The 20,695-nt window shown below is 39.8% G+C and overlaps 1 protein-coding gene across 1 annotated transcript in view; it reads right to left on the bottom strand.

The window, feature by feature from the left end:
• The window catches only part of Gabrr3 (gamma-aminobutyric acid type A receptor rho3 subunit), a 52,412-nt gene that overhangs the window by 18,133 nt on the left and 13,584 nt on the right, over positions 1-20,695 (bottom strand). Inside the window, exons 3-6 of the mRNA XM_021185329.1 lie at positions 12,786-12,853; positions 9,126-9,349; positions 5,708-5,790; positions 4,535-4,675 (exon numbers count right to left, since the gene is read on the bottom strand). Coding sequence (XP_021040988.1) covers positions 4,535-4,675; positions 5,708-5,790; positions 9,126-9,349; positions 12,786-12,853 — 516 coding nt within the window. The remainder of the gene's footprint in view (positions 1-4,534; positions 4,676-5,707; positions 5,791-9,125; positions 9,350-12,785; positions 12,854-20,695) is intronic.

The raw sequence follows: 20,695 nt of genomic DNA, 5'->3' as shown, positions 1-20,695 counted from the left end.
GACCTGCTTGAGTTCCAGTCCTGACTTCCTTTGGTGATGAACAGCAGCATGGAAGTGTAAGCCGAATAAACCCTTTCCTCCCCAACTTGCTTCTTGGTTATGATGTTTGTGCAGGAATAGAAACCCTGACTAAGACAGTGTGTCACTGTGGGTGTGGGCTTATGACCCTCATCCTAGCTGCCCAGAAGTCAATCTTCCACTAGCAACCTTCAGATGAAGATGTAGAACTCTCAGCTCTGCCTGCACTCTGTCTGCCTGGATGCTGCCATGCTGCCACCTTGAGGATAATGGACTGAACCTCTGAACCTATAAGCCAGTCCCAAATATATGTTGTCCTTTATAAGACTTGCCTTGGTCATGGAGTCTGTTCACAGCAGTAAAACCCTAACTAAGACAATTATAATTACTATTTATTATTATTTTGCAATGCTAAGGATTAAACCCAGAGCATCAGGAATACTAGGCCAGTATATATCACCAAGAAACACTTCTCCATCCTTAAAATTTTTATGAATTATTATTTGGGGTTTTATTGGTGGGGCTGGTACAAGGGATTAACCACGAAGGACGAATGCTGCTCTACCCTATGGTTCAGGAGGGGAAGATGAAGATGATACTATGGGTGGACCGTAGACTCCTTTACTCATTACAACAGGTCATTCTACCTTGTAAGACAGTCAAATCATTACTCCAGTCAGTGAAATAGAGTCTGACTTCATCTTTAATCCTAAAAATACTGAGAGTTCCCAGGCCCCATTTCTCTATCCCTTTCTGCCTCATAAATAGCAAAGTAAAAAACAAAAAACCATAATAAAAATAAAAAATAATAAATAAAATAAATAAATAAATAATAATCTATGCAAGCACATAAAAAAGCCCTCAAAGTTTCATTTGGCATCCCATGAAGACTTTAACCACTGTCTCCTCCATCAAAGGGACTGCCCCCTGCCTTTGCTCTACCCTCAAACCACCATAAAATTCCAAGCCAGTTGCTCCTTTCTGTGTTCTCAGCTCCTAGCAGACCTGCTTGGCAGGATGGATTGCTCTTTCTAGGAAGCTCATAATGTGAGCCATAAACCCGTCAGATCTGTATGTGTGTGGCATCATCCTTTTGCAATGTGACTTAAATTTTTGGCATGAGTACCTGGGGGGGGGGGAGCTGTCTCCCATTGCCTCCACCCGTAGAAAGAAGCAAAACTAAAGACTGAGAAAAGGGCTGGTGGTAATTGGGGTGCCATCCCAAGATATACTTATATCCTGTGCCATCCCATATACTTACAAATTGCCACATTTGATCACGTTCTGACACTAAGGGTTTGGATGTTATTAAAAGCATCACAGGGCAGATGCAGATGAAAATGATGACGATGGCACTTCCTAGCTAATATTGCTTAAGCACTTCCCACGTGGCAGACACTATTCTAAGTCATTTAAATGTATTAACTCATTTGCAAAATCGCATAAGGCAAAGACTGAATTAAGCAATCCCAAGGCTGTGCTAGTGGTAAGCGGTAGAGTTTGAACTCAGGCAGTTGCCCCTGTACTTTATTTTTGATAACACATAATTCCCTGACATATTCTGCAGGGGTAGGAGTCTTTCCTTTGTGAACCCACAGGATGCGATTTAGAGGAACACTGAAATGGATGAACGACAGACAAACTCTCTCCCACTTGATGTTACTGGGTGGCCATGGGTTTGTGTAGGGTCAATGGTAATAGTGAAAGGATTTTTATGAAAAAAAAAAAAAAAGCAAGACTGCTGCAAATGGAAAATAAGTTTCTGCACCCCCAATTTCCAGCTTTTACAATGAGATCCATATGCATGGTTTTATCTATCTATCTATCTATCTATCTATCTATCTATCTATCTATCTATCTTATATAGCAATTTGAGGACGGCGGTTATAGTTGGTAGCTGTGATGATAGGAATAGGGAAAATATTTACAATCGTTTTTGATGAAGCTAATCTTTTTAAACAGAAGGACACCACATTAAAAATTTATAGATAATGTGACCTGTTATCTACTCATGAACTGAATTCAGTCATCTTTCTGAAACTTACGAACTTGTTAAATCTGGATACAACTATTAATTTGATATATGAATACAGCTTTCAGAATGCCTTGATCTTGTACTTTCTGTGATTAGAACACAATTTTATTCCTTCTCATTAAAAATGTGCATTTTAAAACAAATTTAGAAATGGAACATATTGAAATAAAGTTGAAACTCTCCCCAATCTCTAGCTACTTCTTAAAAATTTAGAATGCACAGGCACATACAAACATACCTATATGGTTTAAATAATTTCCTCAATAACAAATACAAATTTTTGTTAAAGAGTCTTCTATTAGTTTCCCTTTTAATAATAATAAAAAAACCACTTGTGTCATGCTATATAAGGCTATACATTTCTATAGTCCATTTTTTAAGGAGCTAATGTTCTACTTCTTAAAAGTATAAACATACTAGAATGTTAAGGCTTCATATTTCATTTAAAAAATACATAAAAGCATCTTTGTGAACAGATTTTCAGTGCTGTTTTTGTCTGATTTTTGACAGGCTCTACAATGTGAAGAAAAGAGGATAAAAATTACCTAGTGTTGATCCTGCCTGGGCGACAAGCACAGATAGTGGACTAAATGGAATGATTTAGAGGTAGAGTCAGAAATTGGAACACTTATCCCCTGCATTTAAAAGAATAGTTGAATTTCTACTTAATATATTCATGGATTCTTATGCTTCAAAATCCTAAGAAGTGCAATAGATATAATAGATATAAATGTATAGATATATTGTATATATCTGTATAGAAATACCACCCTTTGATCTCCATGTTTCCTATGTATCAAATTATGACAACATTAAAAAGACAGATCATAGTCATAATTTATCATGAAGTTACTTAATCATAGTGATAATAAAAAATTAAAACTTGTATATATTATTCATTGTTCATTGTATACATTCACTTATTTAAATATTGGCTTAACTGAATTGAGGACTGAAAACAATAAGTTCCTGGCATTGTTTATAAGACATGAGCAAGAGAAGTGGAAAACTGCTTCACAACAGCTTGTCAGCATGAGGTGCTCTTAGTACCACACAGGCTCTTCAGACTTCTGAAATGCTTTTCAAACTTACACATCACATATTCATTTATTCAACAATTTGATTCTGTGAATCTCCGATGTGCCAGGGATATATCAGTGATCAAGGAACACAAGTGTGTGTTATTTGCATATCAGAAAATGCAATGGACATGATTAAAATGAATAGCATCATTTTTTGGATGTTAAAGAACGCACGTGAACAGGGTGAAACTGACATTTCTCCCAGATCTAAATGGCTGGAGACCCACTGGTCCCAGGGATGCTATTCACTTTTTTGAGATTTAAATGTTGGTTGTCCTCTTAAGACCCTGGCTTCTAGACAGATAACTTAGTATTTGATAACTTAGTATTTGCTCATTAAATGGTATGGCCAAGCATATGGGATAGGATTCTAGCCAGGGCAGTCCTGAGCCCGAGTGCCAGCTACAGCCACATTCTGTAGCCTGAACACAGTTCCTTTAAACCACAAGTGATGTTTTATCTGCTTAAAATGACACGGAGTAGTACTAACAACTAGCTAACAAGATGGTGAAAATGGACTTTAGGAGTGGGGTGCTTTGGAGGAGGTGAGAAAGAGCCTGGGTCCTAGCTTCAGTGAACAGCCAGATGAGTTTTTAAATCACCTGGGATAAATGCTACCAAATCAAAAATAAATCAATCACAATGAAGAGTATATAGTGTATTTCTAATTCTAAACAAATCTTCTCCTTAGGGCAACAGAGCATCTTGTTAGATTAATTGTGTTAGTTGATTTCTGTTGAGCATCTACCCCATACCAGGCATATTCTAGGATCTGGGAAGAGATGGTTAATAAAGCAGATAGAGTTTCCTGCCTCATTGTAAAGAGAGACTTAGATAATAGACATAAGGCTTCTATTTCAACTAGTAGTACATGCTGTGAAGACAAAGGGAGAGAGGAAATAGTGAGGGGGGAGGCTTAGTTTAGAAAGGCTCATTAGGATATTACCATTGGGGGAGATGTTTTACAAAGTGCTGACTAAAGCAGGCAGTTAGTTAGTCATGAGCTGGGCAGGGGTAGAACAAAGCTATACAGAAGAAATGAAGTGAGAGTGTGACAGGAGGCAGGAAATAGAGGGCACTGTGGTGGAGGACCACAGGTCAGGGTGAGGACGGAGCAGCACACAGGATGTAGATCATGTTGAGAAGCCTAACATTGCTTCTAAACAAAGTGGGATGGAAGACCACTGAAAGGCCTTTGGTCTGGAAAGGGTTTTGAGCTGAGATTTCCTTATTGCAAAGAACACGCTGTGTGTTCTACTAAGTGTAGAGTAGAGGGGCCAAGAATACAATTAAGGCGTCTTGTTGGAAGGGTTTGCACAGTGGGGAGAGAAAGAGGTTCACTTCACAAACAGTAGGCGCTCAATGGTTGCCAAAAAATTGTCTGCACATAATGCTGTACCTGTGCTGCTGTAGAAAGCCAGTCCACTGGATGCACTGAACTCCTCAATGAAGAACTGAGAAAGGGAAATGTGCTCTTCCGTGTTTAAGGACTTGTTGCCGTGTTTCCAGTAGAGCATTAGGTCCTCTTCATTATAGGCATCTAAGATAACACAGACAGCTCTGGTGTTAGAAGTTAGGTGAGGGCTGTAGCCATGCTTTATACCATTTTGAAACCGCTGTTCCCGGTTCAATGCCATTCAATAATGTAGTACGTATTGAAAGATAATTTTCCAAGGGACTCAATAAACCTGTACTTCCAAAAGGAGACAAAACAAAACACCAGCTCCATCTTCATCTCCCAACTCTGGAGCCTGAAGACTGGCTAGATGGCGGCATTACTCCCTCTGTGATGTTTGAGATTTTCCTGTATGCCCTGACTGTGTGCTATCTCATATAAGATTAAGCCAGGCCTCAGGGCTGGGCCACAGTATTGCCCTCAAGTGGGCTTAGTCTATGCCTTTACGTTTCTTTTGCTGTACCTCTTTTGGGTGAAATCCTAAAATGAGGCTTAGTTTGTAAAGAATTTCCTTTTCTTGTGTTATAAACACTTTGTAATAGAGCTAGAAAAGGACGGGTGTGTAGGAGGCTCCCATGGAGGCTCAGAGCTTCACCCATGGGATAGAAAAACTGCAGCCAGCTTTTAAGATGTCTTATCAAAAGCAAATACTGGGTAACAGTCATTGACAGGAAGCTGGATCACAGACCCCTTAATGGGACTTCGACTAGGGAGTCTGTGCTCCAGGCTGGGTTCCTCTGGAGAGCCTGTGAACACTTGAAAGAGGATTAGAACCTGACTGGCTATAGGATTCCCAGACTTTCCGAATGTAGAAAAATCAGTGCCAATGTTAGGAAACTGCCCGCTCTAAAGGAGCTGCCTTGCATGCTATTGTGAAAAAAAAAATCACAGAACATTTAATTACTAAAACATTTCCCCTTGAATCTTCTCTTTCAAAAGACACCATCTGTTATCATCATTAGGAAGAGAGCAAGAGACAGAGAGACTGAAAAGCAGAGCCATATAGTTGGAAAATATGATAAGATGTTTAAATGATTGCTAAGCATGTGTGCCTATCTCCCCGTGAGTGTGTTTTAATGATGATGCGGACTTGTTTCCCCAGGCAGAAAGACTTACAGCTTTCCAGCTCTAGAGAGCAGTTCTGAGTGTCCAGAGGAAAGTGGCTGAAGTCCATGAAGCACATGGCCGAAACTGTTATCCTGTTATAAGAAAGAGAACTTCGATCATTTACCCATATGGCCCAAGTAGCGTGGTGCAGCAATGGAGCCTCTCATTGTTTTCTGGCTTCGTGTGCCTTTCAAGGATAATGAGAAACAGGCCTGACTGCGTTCTGTCCAAATAACAAGACAGCCAACCCGGAGGGGTAGGGATTGCTTCCAGATTGATGAGTAAATTCTTACACTTACTCCATATCTCACTGTTTCCTGCTTAGCTCCCTATGCAGTTTCTGGCTCTCGTGATTTTTTTTTTTTAAATTTCAGAAAAACACTTTAAAGTCAGTTGCTTTCAAGTGCATCTAAGTCGTTCTGCTATCTAGAAGATGCAAAACTTAGTAGTCTCCAGTAAAAAGAGTTGAAGGGGTGATAATACAAATTTATAGGTAAAAGTTTCCTTCACAAAGCACTTGGAAAATTTCCTTCCAGGACTGAGGCAAAAGCCTGCAGCATGCTTAGCGATAGAGCCATGTGCATAATACATAATTCGGGAACTATTAAGGCAAAGGCTTGCATATTGATGAGTTTTTTTTTTCTTAAAATTTTATATTCTCCTAGATTTTCCTGGCTTCCGGCAGTAGCTGCCGTGCTATGATCTTGCCTCAAAGTGAGACCTGTGGTAGCCACCATAGCAGATCAGAGGTTTCTAAAAGGCCCTCAGCAATTCTGCAAAAACAAAGGCAACAGATGCTCCTGCCCATGGTGCCTCTGAGTTAGTCGGAAGAATAGAAGCATTTTACCTTCTGTGACCTGCATTGTATTGTCAATAGCCAAAGCATCAAGAAAGGATGTGTGTGGATGGTATTGTGTGCAAGAATGCATGCTTGGTCGGCTTTGTTATAAGGAAGTATCCTCTGAGGTCTTTTCTACTTTATGGTATATTTGAAGAAATGATTGATGAGGATTTTGGCTAGGTGGCCACAGAACCTAACCTGGTAGCAGGTGACCTGGTTCTGTGCTTGGACTGATTCTTTAGTTGGATTGAAGAGCTGCACTCACAACAATTTTTAATCCTCCTGAGTTTGGGCCTCTCTAAGACTACCTCCAGGGTTAAGCAACCCCAGAAAGAGTGAGACTCAGCAAAGCCATTATGCTCATGGGTATCACCTGAGTGAGGTACACTGCACTATGCTACAATGGGGATTAAAACAATAACCACAAAAGGCTGAGTCCAGGAGAGACCACAGCAAGTTTGCAGTTGTCCTTCCTGGAAAGTGTGACATTGTTCTGTCATGTATATATGTTCCATCATATATATATATATATATATATATATATATATATATATGTGTGTGTGTGTGTGTGTACGTGTGTGTATGTGCGTGTGTGTGTGTGTATGTGTATGTATATGTATGTATACATATATATATATATGTGTGTGTGTATGTATATGTATGTATACATATATTTATATATGTGTGTGTATGTATGTACACATACATATATATATATATTCTGTCAATATATATATGATATTATGCACATTATGCACTGGGGACCAGGGACCCTCACACTAGTCTTGGTGAGGAAATATTAACTGAGAGTTGACCAGCTGGATGATTGCCCTTAGTTTCCATCCTTTCCAGAGGTGAAGGTGATACCATGGCCCAAGGAGCCCACCTTAACCACCATGAGCATAGACACTCTGGTATGGCTCATGGGCACCAGAGGAGGAGAAATGCTCTTATCAGGGAGGATAGCCCAAGCGATGAAAAGTTACTACACCAGAGTCTGTCTGACAAGGACCAAACAGACATTAGAATGTGCAAGGTAAGCGGGATCTATGGGGTTATTCTATTCCTCTTCATTCTTTCACCAACACAGTTTTAAAACAGCTAATTCTTTAATTAAGATTCCATTTTCAGTTTTTAGTGACCATTGCCACTAGTATTTATAAGTCCTATATAAAACAGTAGTGTTCATGAATTTCATTTATAGCTTTTTATAAGGGTCTGATGCTAGCTACCCTGTGAATGATGCTTTCTAATGAGCAAAGATAATTTCTTCTTGCTACAATAACAAGCGACTACAAGCCTAACAGCTCATAGCAGCATACATGCATTTTCTTTGGTTGTGTAGACCAGAGGTCCAATCAGTATAATTGTCCAGAGTCACGCTTTAAAGACTTTACAGGGAAAATCCACTCATACTGATCTGAACTGCCACTCCTTGGGCGACTCATTGCCAACTCTTCTTTTGTGTAAATCAGATTTCCTCTCCTTTTCCATTATAAAAATTCTTATGCTGCATCTAAATCCCAGATAGATAATCTAGGACCATTTTCCCATGATAAGATCATTAATTTTGTCCATGCACATTATGCACTGGGGAACCAGGGAACCTCACACTAGTCTTGGTGAGGAAAATATTAACTGAAAGTTGATGGCACACGCCTGGAATACCAGTACTCAGGAGGCAGAGGCAGGCAGATCTCTGAGTTTGAGGCCAGTCTTATCTATGAAGAAAGGTTCGGAACAGCCAAAGCTGCCCAAAGAAACTCTGTCTCTAAAAACAAAACAAACAAACAAGTAAACAAACAAAATGATCTTTAACTTAATCACATTTGCAAGGATCCCCCTCCCCCAAAGACCAACTCTCACAGTTTCCAAAGATAAAGACCTCATTTTTTTTTTTTAACTTACTATAGATGCCTTCTCAGATTTCTAGGGCATTACAAAAAGCTGAATTGCTTGGATATACAGAACCCTTTTAAAAAAGAATTTCTATTTTAAGCCACTTCATATGCACAGACCTCATTTGGATAAAATAAAAATGGCTCATTAAAGATAAGAAGCTGTTCTAGCGTCGTGCTAGAACGCATGCTTTAACTAACACAAACAAAAAAGCAAGCGAGAAAATTTGTATCATGTTGCGTATTTTGATTCTGCCTTCATATGACAACTGAAGGAGCTAACTGGAGAAATGACTTCGTTAATTCAGGATTCTAGTCGGCTCATTGGAGCACAGTCATAAGAAGGACTTGGTTGGTAGAAATAGGTTCACGTACCTATACAGTCATGTATCAGACTTCTACAGATTTCCAGAGGTCAGCTCAACTCTATTTGTCCAAACAATATATGGACAGAGCAAGGATATACAGAACAGGAAGCAATTCCTTAAAGATTGGGCAACAAGTGGGTAAAATTACATACGCTGCATGTATTGTGGTCTTCAGCATCATGGTTCTCCCAGCAGAACAATATTTAGTAGTGCAAAGCAAGTACTTGGAGGCTGAAGTAGTTAGGTTGAAGTGACACCCAACAAGTTTGGTTAGATGGCTGTGGTCCAAGGAAGCCAAAGATCAAAGGAGGCCCTCATACCTGAGACTGAAGAGAACATTCCCATCGGGATGTACTCGAAGCATGATATTCTCCACGGTTGTGTCGTGGATGAAGGATCTTTTCGAATGGACAAAGAAGATATCAGGCACCCAGATCTTTTGGATCAGTCTGCGATCGAAGGTCATGCTTTTGTTTGTGGTGCTAGGAAAGGAGAGTCTCTCATCCTTCCAATAGTGCCTGAGGTAAAACGTCATGGTAAAGTCCTGGACACAGAGAAAGGGACCAGTGAGAACCAGGAGGTACCCTGCTCGGGTCATAACTTCAGCATTATGAACTCGCTGACGGCCATACTCTTCATGGCTTGTATATCATTGCTTGTATTCCACTTTCAGAGAGGATGGAGCTGGTCTCTCATCGTACTCCTCATACTCTTCATACTCCTTCTCCATTCCTGCTTCTGTCTTCTTCCGTTTCCATTCCTCCCTCCCTCTCTCCCTTCTTCATCCTTTCCTTTCATCACCTTCAATTCCCTCCTTCTTTTTAAACATGGTCCTATTATTACAACAACATCTAGATTTCAGTGCAGGATTTCATTGCCCTAAGCCTCCTGAATGCCACTGTATTTAGTTTGTAATTATTTCTTTTAAAAAAGAAAAAAAAACAGATCTCCCAAATTTAATACACTATATTTCTTCATGAAAATGAACACAGTGTTTATTAGTGGGAGGAAAGTAGTTGAATGTTGAAGGCTAAGGGTTGCAACCACTTGATGCTTAAAGGATAGAAAGGATACAGCAAAATGGCAGTTCTGAAAGTTTATGTTGAGAAAGAATCACTTTTGAGCTGTGCTAAGATGCACACTCCCTAGAAGCCAGTCGCCAGTGCTCCCGATTCGCTGTGGCTCTGGGACCTCAGTGGACATCATGGACACTAGCTGAGAGAATATGGTGATGACATTAAAAACTTGTGTTAGCATCCAGTTCTGAATGCCTCAAGGGAGTGTACTGGTATCATGGAGGCCAGCTGTAAGACTATAAAGACGGCAGATAGAAACCTGCTCTAACATTACAGTAATAAAAAACAGACAAACATAAAATAATTTGAATTTTATGTTATTCAATGTTACAGTTAATAATTTGGTTGGCTGAAAAGAAATTTCTATCTTCATCGGTGCCATTGAGTCTGGATTTAAATAATGTGTTTCGCTTTTCTTAAACATGCATCACTTTTCATAACCGTTGGCTCATCTTTCTCAACCCAAATCCAACTTTTCTTGAACTTGTGTGTCTAACAGGACTCTGGCACTCATTTGTACAAATGGAAGATAGGTATCAGTCAATTTCCAAATAAGTTGGCCAGCTACATTGCTTTTCCTAGGTTTCGTAAGTGTACACTGGGTTATCGCTATGAATTAACTGTGAGGTTGGCTATGTTTGGCCATGCATTCGGGTGAGGGCCAGTAAACGGATCCATTCCGTCGTCAGCTTAACACTACTTCACAGAGAATTGTGCAGGTTACCGGGCGGACTGGCCTAACGGGCATACACTTGGAATCATATGTCACTCTGATCTGGAGGCCACTCAGAATTAAATTAATACAGGGGGCACTAAGATACAAAGTATACCCAAAAGCCGCACTTTACTTGATGCTGGGTATCTGTGAAGAATATTTGTTATTTACATACACACATAATCGAAACGAAGGAAACCCGTGTAAGGAAGGCAGAAGAGACAACAAGATGGGGTGGGGGGTGGGGCAGGGAGGGTGGCAACTGATCTAGCCTGGCTCCAGGGACAAACCTGACTGGTGTTTCAGAGGAAATGACAATGAGAGAAACACACGGAGAGGCAGAACTCTGAGGGTCAGGTGATGTGGGCATTCTGCAGGAGAAGCCTTTTCATGTGGGACCCTCAGCTTGCTTGTTGTGTGGACTTGAACCGAGCAGGAGCAGCGGCTGAGGCATAGAGCTGAGCAGGGAAGACAGCTATTGTGTGCAGATGAATGAGGAGGTGGAGTGTGTAGTATAGATCTGGGCCAAGGGGACAGGTTTATCTTTGTAGGAGCCTTCTCTGTAGGGGAGCAGTCTTCAGGCTGAAAATGTTGGCCCAGGGGTAAGGCTGTGCTCGACATTTTCCACGCATACTATTAATATTTCACACATGGGCCAGAAGAGAAGGTCTGCAATTTCCTTCTGACCCCAACTCCCAGGGAGAAGGCTTTGCCATCACTCTGTGGGTCTGCCGCTCTGGGCTCATGTGGACAACACACAGTTACTTGGGATTTCACTCAGGGCTTCGGCTCCCTATAGATGCTGGTAGCCATTAGGTAAAAGCGAGGAAACAAAACAGTGAAAATGAGTTTTAGAAAGGCACTGCAAGCATAATGGAGAAGGGCTCATCAAAACACTGACCATGTAAATAAGTTAACATAAAACGAGGAGGGGGGAGGGTTAAGAGAAATCCACCTGAAAACAAAGTATGTGAGTGCTTTTGCATAGAAGCTGGGCACGGCATTAAGCACTGCTGCAGTAAAACCTCCCTAATGCTGAAAATCACTTAACGGAAAATCTATTCTGAAAGTTACAAAGAACGTCCTTATACATGAAAAAGAGAAAATGAGACGAAAAAGGAACAGTTGGCGCCATTAAATCATAAAAATGGCTAAAAACGATAAAACCAGGTTAAAGAAGGGGAAAGGGGTACAATAAAATAAATAAAATAGGGTAGAGACCNGTGAAAGGGTAAAAGGAAGTCTCATAATAGATGGCCATTTTCAAATATTTTCTTTTTAAAATTTACTTTTATTTGAAAATATTGGTTTTATTATTTGATAGACATTCCACATATNCTAATCCTGATACTTTATTTTCTCTTGTTTTGAAGCTTTTAAATGTGCATTCTCATGAAATTTTNCAAAGTTGCTTTTAGGTAGTTGTTAAGTAAATCTTTTTGGTATNTTATCTATGATACATGTATAGTTATTTCTGTAGACGTAAGTTTTGTATTTACTCGTATCTAACAATTTAGTTTTTCTTTTGCTTTCTAATATGTAAAATTATTATGTATCTATTTTCATATGTGACTAAATAAAATAGTAATTTTAAAAATAAAAATGTTCTATGAAAATAAAGGTATTACATCGAAAAATAAAACATTAAGCTGTCATATTTTTATAACACATGCAAAATTTTCGGAATTAAATATGATCATGTTTTTAAATGCCCTATCTCCTCATATTAGTTATTTACAGACAAGCAGAATTAATATTAACCAAGACACCTGGAAATAATCTACAAAGCTTGGCCCAGGAGTCTATCATTTTATGAACATGACCATCATTTTATAAGCCAGGCCTCATGGGTGAGATTGTACAGTATGCAAACAGTATGGTTGTTCTTCTTATACTCTCGTTTTCAAGTGTGTAAGACTGTGACAGAGAGACCAAGTTTACCAGGATATTTTACTGGAAGCCATAAATGAGAAACGGAGAAAGAAGCAGTGGAGAAAAAGTAAGAGTTAATCAGAGGGTGGAAGAAGATGTGAATGGAAGAAAGAAAAGCAAGCACCACTCTACTGTGATGCAAAGAAGGACTGGTTACCAACACACGTGCCTGGAAGGGCTTATGCAAGACCAAAAGATTTCAACCCTGTTATTTTACTCCTTCCAGAAACAGATCAATACCCTATGGGAACACTCACCATGTTGACCTCTGAAATGCTGTCGATGCTTTCAACCTGGACATCTATACCCACAGGCACTGGTGAACCTTCAGAAAGAAAAATGAATAATTTACTGAGAGATGCAGTGTAATCATTTTGGACATCTTCCAAACTGAGAAAAAAAACATTGTTCAACAACTGGAGGTGATCTATTTTTCCCAATGTATATATATATTTATTCATCACTTCACCTATTTTCTACTGAATCATTTATCATACATACATACACCCTCAAACACAATAACTAAGGCTCAGGTGATAATAAATGGTGCTCCAATCATCATGGCTTACTTTCTTGAAAAGTCTCAAAGAATTCCCTGTGCAATATGTTATAGATGTGGTGTTTCCAGCTTTTGCCATTTCTTCTTTCTTTCTTTCTTTCTTTCTTTCTTTCTTTCTTTCTTTCTTTCTTTCTTTCTTTCTTTCTTTCTTTCTTCCTTTCTTTCTTTTTTGGCTAGTAGGGATTTAGCGAGGAATAGTATTTTGGAAGCAAATAGAAGAGCATGTCAGATTGTTCATTTTGTATGCAATTGGCAGTTCAGTGAGTTTTACAGAGTCCTTGGCTTTGGAAGATCAAACCCATATCTCTCCTGTCCCTAATATCAGATTTTTACTTTCATACAGTGGTCGGCAGCCTAGAGATATATTCCTGTGTGCTATACCAAGGATGTAGACCCAGACAGGTCCCCTTGTAGATCAGCAAGCACAGAGGTCACCGGGGAAGAAGCAAAAAAAATCTTAGAAACTTCTCTGATGAAGTATGCTCGAATAGAAACTGAAGCAATTTCAGACAGTGAGTGGACTGCAAACTCCCTGGCAGCTGTGGCTCCCGAAATGGGCTTCCTGCGCCTAGAAAGTATAAATGAAGACCAAGAGAGCCTAGGCCAGACAGCCATTGTACCATTCTATAGTTCCACTAAAATGGATTTCAAAACCCTATCTATCTGTCTGTCTGTTTGTCTGTCTGTCTGTATAAATCTCTCCTCTGTCTCTGATTCTCTATCTCTGTCTCTCTCTCTCTCTGTGTCTCTCTGTGCATGTATAGAGAGATTGCTTTTAATAATTTTATCATTTACTTTTAGATGTGAAATTTGATCTGCATCTATGTTGACACCATCCATATGTTTATACAGAACCACGGCATGCATTTTCTTACTGTAGTAAGTCATTCTCATTTAAATCACATTGCGTGGTAGAAGTTAAAAAAGAACTTTCAACTGCTAACAAATAAAGATTAATCCTGCACAGATGAGTCCCAGCTGTTGAATCAAGATGCTGGGATTAGATGAGTCCATCAAGAAAAGCTGCCATACTTGGCTGAAGAATGACTGAATGTGTTGTATGTGACGCACATGAGCATACCACTCAGCAGCCTTCCGGATGCATAATACAGTATAAAATAAGCTAACCCCTCTGACTCTCTTCGGGGACCTCATTAATTCCTGATGCTACCTTTATCAGCACCAGATTCCCCTTTTGATCATTAGCATTTCTTACTTAGAAGACTCTCGGCTTGCCAGGTACTTGGTCTGTCACGCAAATATCTTCCCGTCTAACCCTTTATCAATGCCTTACTTGGGTTCTAACTTCCATCTTCCTAGCATATTGGATCAATTAACTTATATGACACTAATTCTATAAATAGCATTGTTTACTGCAGACTCTGACTATGCATAAACCCGGGAACAGCTTGGTATTATTCCTTCATAGGGCTCAGCGTTGGTGGTTTTGCCCTTTATCTTGAATTAATAATCAAAATAAAAATTCATGAAAACATATCATCCATAGCTCTACTTGGCACTTCATGGTGAACAAACCTTCCCATTAATTCTAATATTGTGAGGGAATGAGATTTGTAAAGGTCTGGAAGGGGTGGCAGAATGTCCTGGATAAAGCATGAACACAGAATCATACAGATGAGGATTAGAATACAGCTTCATCACTGTTATATATGTTATGGAGTACGAAGTATCTCCAAGGTTTGTTTTTTTCCACTATAAAATCTGCAGAGAGATACTCAAAGAGTCCCATTGCAGGTCCCCAGTAGTACAGCGTGTAAGACTTAATAGACTTAATTGGACCTTAATAAATTAACTCTACTTGCTCAGTTAAGCAAAAATTCAAGCCTGTTTTTGAAAACAAAGCTTAATTCTACATTGTCAAACATGTAGGTTATCAATACTCTCTCTCTCTCTCTCTCTCTCTCTCTTACACACACACACACACACACACACACACACTTGCATTGATTTCCTATTATTAATTTTCTGATGAAACCAGAGCAGAACTTAGATTTAGGATCCTTTAAGGATAATTGGCCCGTTGAGTCTATGGGTTTCATAGATTCAGTTCAGTCATTCAAAACTGTCTGTGAACTAAACGTGTGCTCCATCCCCTCCCATCCTTATTTTACAAACAAGCCTTATCAACCACAGTGTACAAGTATTTACATTATACTTGGCAATAGAAGCAATATAGAGATAATTGAAAGAAGTAATATAGGGCATATGTAAGTGCCGTGCCAATTCACATAAAGGATTGAGCATCTGCACAAGTTGGTGCCTTTTTAGGCAATGCTGGTAGGCTTCAAAACAGTCCCTGGAGATACAGAGAGATGTGTATATCCCAGTTGTTGGTGGCTATCTCTGAAATCCTGGGGACACTCTTATAAAGCTAACTCTCAATGTTATATTCACACTGCCATTGGCCATGCACTGGAACCTCAAGGCTGGTTGTATGGTGTAGGTAAGATGACTTAGCTCATTTGAAATGAGTTCCTGTTATGTATTTCTTCTCTCTTCCGTTCAGACTTATACTGTTATATGAAGATGAGCTCCTCGGATTTCATAGACAGTGTGTGCCTAGGGATGCTCTCTGACCTCCTGTCTGTGTCCTTTGAACGCCATGTCAAGGGCACTCAACTCCTGGGTGTAAAGAAACCGGGCTCTGATGCCTGAAGGCTGAGGAGAAGGGGAGAGGGATGCAAAGGCAAGATGGAGAGTTATGGAATGTTGGTTACTCACCAAACCTCCAAACATCACAGTTTGACTTACTGCAGAGTGAGACTTTCTCATAGAGAAAGTGACAATTAAAAGCACAGGGTTAAAACACCAACATGTGTAGCCTCACAAAACCAAAGTACGGCTAAACTTCTGTGCCTCCTCAAACCTTGTACTTCAGTTTGCTAATCTATAAACAAACAAATATGGCACCCACCTTGTAGGGCTATTGGGAAAGCAATGAATGGGTGCTTACCAAGTCCTGCCCTTAACGGCATTCAAATATTCTTTAAGCTAACAGTCACTCTCTGCTGGGACCACAATAGACTTAACATTAGAAATGATAATGTCTTTATAAGAATTTATAATGATATTCTTTATAGGTAATGTTTATAGGTAAAAATTAAGGAAACATTAGTTAAATATTAAACATTTCAATTATGGTCAGTAGCTATGCAGTAATATACATTTATAGTCATATATACATATATATATAAATGGATTTTTAATATATGTAGATATAGTGGGGTTAAGTAGAATCATCTATCAATTTCTATAGTGTCTTTACCATACATTGCACAATGTGTCCTCTTATATCTTTGAAGGCTCTCCATAGGTACCAGTACACGTGGATTTTTAGCTCTAGCTGACCTCTGCATGAACTTATGTGGAAAAACAAGAAGGCTTGTTTGAAATCCCAAGCCAGGTGCAGGGTGGGGCTAGGAACCAGGTCCTCTGACTCCCAGGCTTCTTGTGTGACATCCAGCAGCCATAAGTGGCTTTGATAATACTGGGTTTTGTCTCATCTCAGCAGTCAGCATCTAGGTGCCGAATTGACTTTCAAGAGACAAAGGCATTATCATTGGGGAGAATGAAACAAAAAGCCCTTAGTTATAGGAGACATAGTGGGTGGGAAAACATAAATAAAGAAAATGAGCTGCAATTTATAACCCAAGTTAAACAAAAAGCTCCCTAAATTTACATTCTCCTGTTTCCACATAATGAGTCAATTAATCTTCGAATGCTTTATAAAAGTAAAAAAAAAAAATTAAAAAATAAAAATAAAAACCACCCTGGTAGCAGCTGGTTTTAATGTTAAACCTAATTAGGAAAACACATTAAGGCAAGAGAAGTGCTGAAGTTACATTTCGCTTGAGAGGAGAGAAGTGTGCTCGTGAGCTTGTGCTGTGGACAAGTTGCAAGGAAATGACATAAATTCAAGCTCGTCTTTTGCCTCCCCTAGCACTGTTTCCCAAAGGAAGGCAGCCATTTGAGAACGGAGCAATGGGTCACCGTAGAGGGCACGGTTCTGATCAAACAAAGCAAACTGAAGACTGCTTTCACGGAGCTGGTAGACTGGCATATCTGATTGGATTTATGGATTTTTCCTTCTGGAATGACTGAACAAGCCATCTGTACACCATTTAGCCCTGCCTATTATCACAAAACACAAAGGAACAAAATGAAACACAAACAACTTCCCAAACAAACAACCCCTCAAAAACAAACAAACAAACAAACAAACAAACAGAAACCCACCACTACCAACAACATCACCACCACCAAAAACAAAACCTTAACGTGTATTCCTAACAGATCAGGCGAAGAGGAAACTTCAGGTCAATTTTATGCTTCTCTGGAGGTGAGGTTGATGCATGGGGTGGAGGATGAAGGCAAAAGTATTTTTCCTCGAAGGAGGATGCTGGTTTAGCATTCTGCAGCATTGGTAGCCAGCGTGTTACAATGTTACAAAGTGTCTCCTCAGAAGCCTGCATTGGTCCTGAGCTTCGGAATAAACTCCGTGGTACATCTGCTAATCTTTGGAACATATTGAGTCATAAGGTGTCTGTGACTTGTCTTAAGGTCCACTAACACATGTAGCCATTTCTCTCTCTATCTTGGTAATGTCCCTAAAACAGATCCTGTTTAAAAAAACAAAACAAAACAAAACCAAAATCTCTCTTCTTCTACAACAGAGAACAATTTATTTGAGGAATCTAGCTCCCAGGAATTAAGGAAGTCTTAACTAGAGTTGAAGGAGGCGGAGGGGCTATGCATAGGAAAGGGAAACTTTAACAGCATACCTTTCCCTAAAGACTTCACATGAAAATGTCTACAGCTAACACACTTTTAGCAAATTTATCAACAGGATATAGAATACTCTTCTGTGTACAAATGGCAATCAGAAAAACAGAAGGAAATCAGTAAAACAGTACCTTTCACGATAGCCTCTAAACAAACAAGCAAACAAAATCTTGAATTCCTATTGAGAAGAATCCATTACCAGGCACTTCCCGTTGTAACTGGAAGCCGGTTTCTAACAATTCATGTGAGATTGGCGCCCCCTAGTGTCGCCAAAGGATACCACTCTAAGCAACTTGATTTTTAGAAATCACAGCGAACAGTAGTTCTACACTATATTATACAAATGTTGGAAGACCTTTTCTGGGATGAGCATCAACTTATTGAAAGCAAATGTTATTTAAGGGTTTTGGTATCCTTTGGGAGAATTTTCAGAGGAATAGTGAGGTAGAAAAAGAAAAGGGCAGAGTTTCAAATGGACAGTGTGAAATGAATATTTTTTCCTTTTTAAAACAATACATTTTACTTATCCTTTGGTAATTTTACACACATACGCAAGGCACAAACACACACTCAATCTCTCACAAATCATGCATGCACATGTGCACGCGCACACACAGACACACCACAGTGTATCTTGACCATATCCACACTGACACCCCATTTCTTCATGGGATCCCAACAGGAGTCCTGCCCTCTCCTCACGTCCTCTTCCTTACTTTTCTTTTTAAAAACATCAAGTCCAATTAGCCAGGCTAGCATGAGCATGGGCAGACTTTTAATACCCACACCCTCAAGGCAAAAACGATGTTGTCTCCTGAGGGAGGCAACAATTGTCAATAGCTCCTCAGCTAGACGTGAAGCCTCAAGCCCCCTCTCCTATCTATGCTGGCTCGATCTATTGACTGGCTTGATCAGATCCCTGGCGGGGCTCCTGCCAGTGTGTTCTCTGACTAGACACGCAGCCGCTCACAGGAGGAAATTCTTTACTAGCACCGTAAACATGATAAAAGTCGCTGGAAGGTCATTTGACTGTAGGAGGGGGATTTACTTCCTTTGTCTTGCTCTGTAGACACATTGTCTAACTGCATTCGACACATGTGCATTTATACCTATAGACTAGTGCTGCTCTCAGCCTGGGGCACGGACGCTCCTTTTGGCCGTGGTTGTCAGACAGTCAGAGACTCACAGTGTTGAGAATATGTGACTGTTGAGGGCTCAGCTCTAAATTAAAATATCGTTAAACCTGGGTAATTTCAAGGCTCCTATGATTGTAAATTGGAATTCAACAATTGTGATGAATACCCCGGAAAACAAAAAGTAACAGACTCGACTCCCAGGATCATAGGATCAGAAGTGAGGAGGACACATCTGCCCCAACACCAGAAGTATCTGGGACCAGTGGGACCCAGGCACCCAGGAACTCACCTGACTAGTGGCACAGGTTCTTTTCTGTCTGGGCCAGTGCCCCAGCACACCTTGGGCACAAATTCTGCAACCAGCCCCACACACCCAGAGGAAGATCCACTCCCAGGTGCTCTAACACACTCAAAACCACAGGATCTAAGGATCCAAAGAGCTCTGACAAACCCAGGATCTCAGGAACATAGGATCCCAGAATCACAGGATCACAGAGACAGCTGAACTCTGAGGAGCTCCGACACAACCAGGATCACAGGAAGGACAGGCTCTAGTCAGATATAGCCAGGGCAGGTAGCATTAGCGATAATGAGATGGCAGGAGGCAAGCATAAGAACATAAGCAACAGAGATCAAGGTTATGTGGCATCATCAGAACCCAATTCTCCCAACATAGCAAGTCCTGGATACATCATTCTACCAAAAAAGCAAGATACAAATCTGAAATCACTTCTCATGATGTTGATAGAGACCTTTAAGAAGGACATAAATAACTCCTTTAAATAAATATGGGAGAAAACAGGTAAACAGCTAGAAGCCCTTAAAGAGGAAACACAAAATCCCTTAAAGAATTACAGGAAAACACAACCAAACAGGTGAAGGAATTGAACAAAATCATTGAGGATCTAAAAATGGAAATAGAAATAATAAAGAAATCACAAAGGGAGACAACCCTGGATGTAAGCATCACCAAGAGAATATAGGAGATAGAAGAGAGAATCTCAGGTGCATAAGATATCATAGAAACATTGACACAACAGTCAAAGAAAATGCAAAAAGCAAAATGCTCCTAACCCAAAACATCCAGGAAATCCAGGTCACAATGAAAAGACCAAATCTAAGGAGTAGATGAGAATGAAGATTTTCAACTTAAAGGGCCAGTAAATATCTTCAACAAAATTATAGAAGAAAACTTCCATAACCTAAAGAAAGAGATGCCCATGAACATACAAGAAGCCTATAGAACTCCAAATAGAGTGGACCAGAAAAGAAATTCCTCCCGACACATAATAATCAAAACCCCAAATGCACTAAACAAAGAAAGAATATTAAAAGAAGTAAGGGAACAAGGTCTAGTATAAAGGCATATAAAGGCAGACTTATCAGAATTACACCAGATTTCTCATCAGAGACTATGAAAGCTAGAAGATCCTGGGCAAATATCATACAGACCCTAAGAGAACACAAATGCCAGCCCAGGCTACTATACCCAGAAAAACTCTCAATTACCACAGATGGAAAAACCAAGATATTACATGACAAAACCAAATTTATACGATATCTTTCCACAAATCCAGCCCTACAAAGGATAATAGATGGAAAACACCAACACAAGGAAGGAAACTGAAAGAGGAAAATTACTGAACACCTGAACTTTTCCTGAACTCTC

Source organism: Mus caroli, chromosome 16, assembly GCF_900094665.2.
Source record: "Mus caroli chromosome 16, CAROLI_EIJ_v1.1, whole genome shotgun sequence".
NCBI lineage: Eukaryota > Metazoa > Chordata > Mammalia > Rodentia > Muridae > Mus > Mus caroli.
Note: the sequence above shows the minus strand (reverse complement) of the source record. Positions and strands in the feature narration are given on the sequence as shown.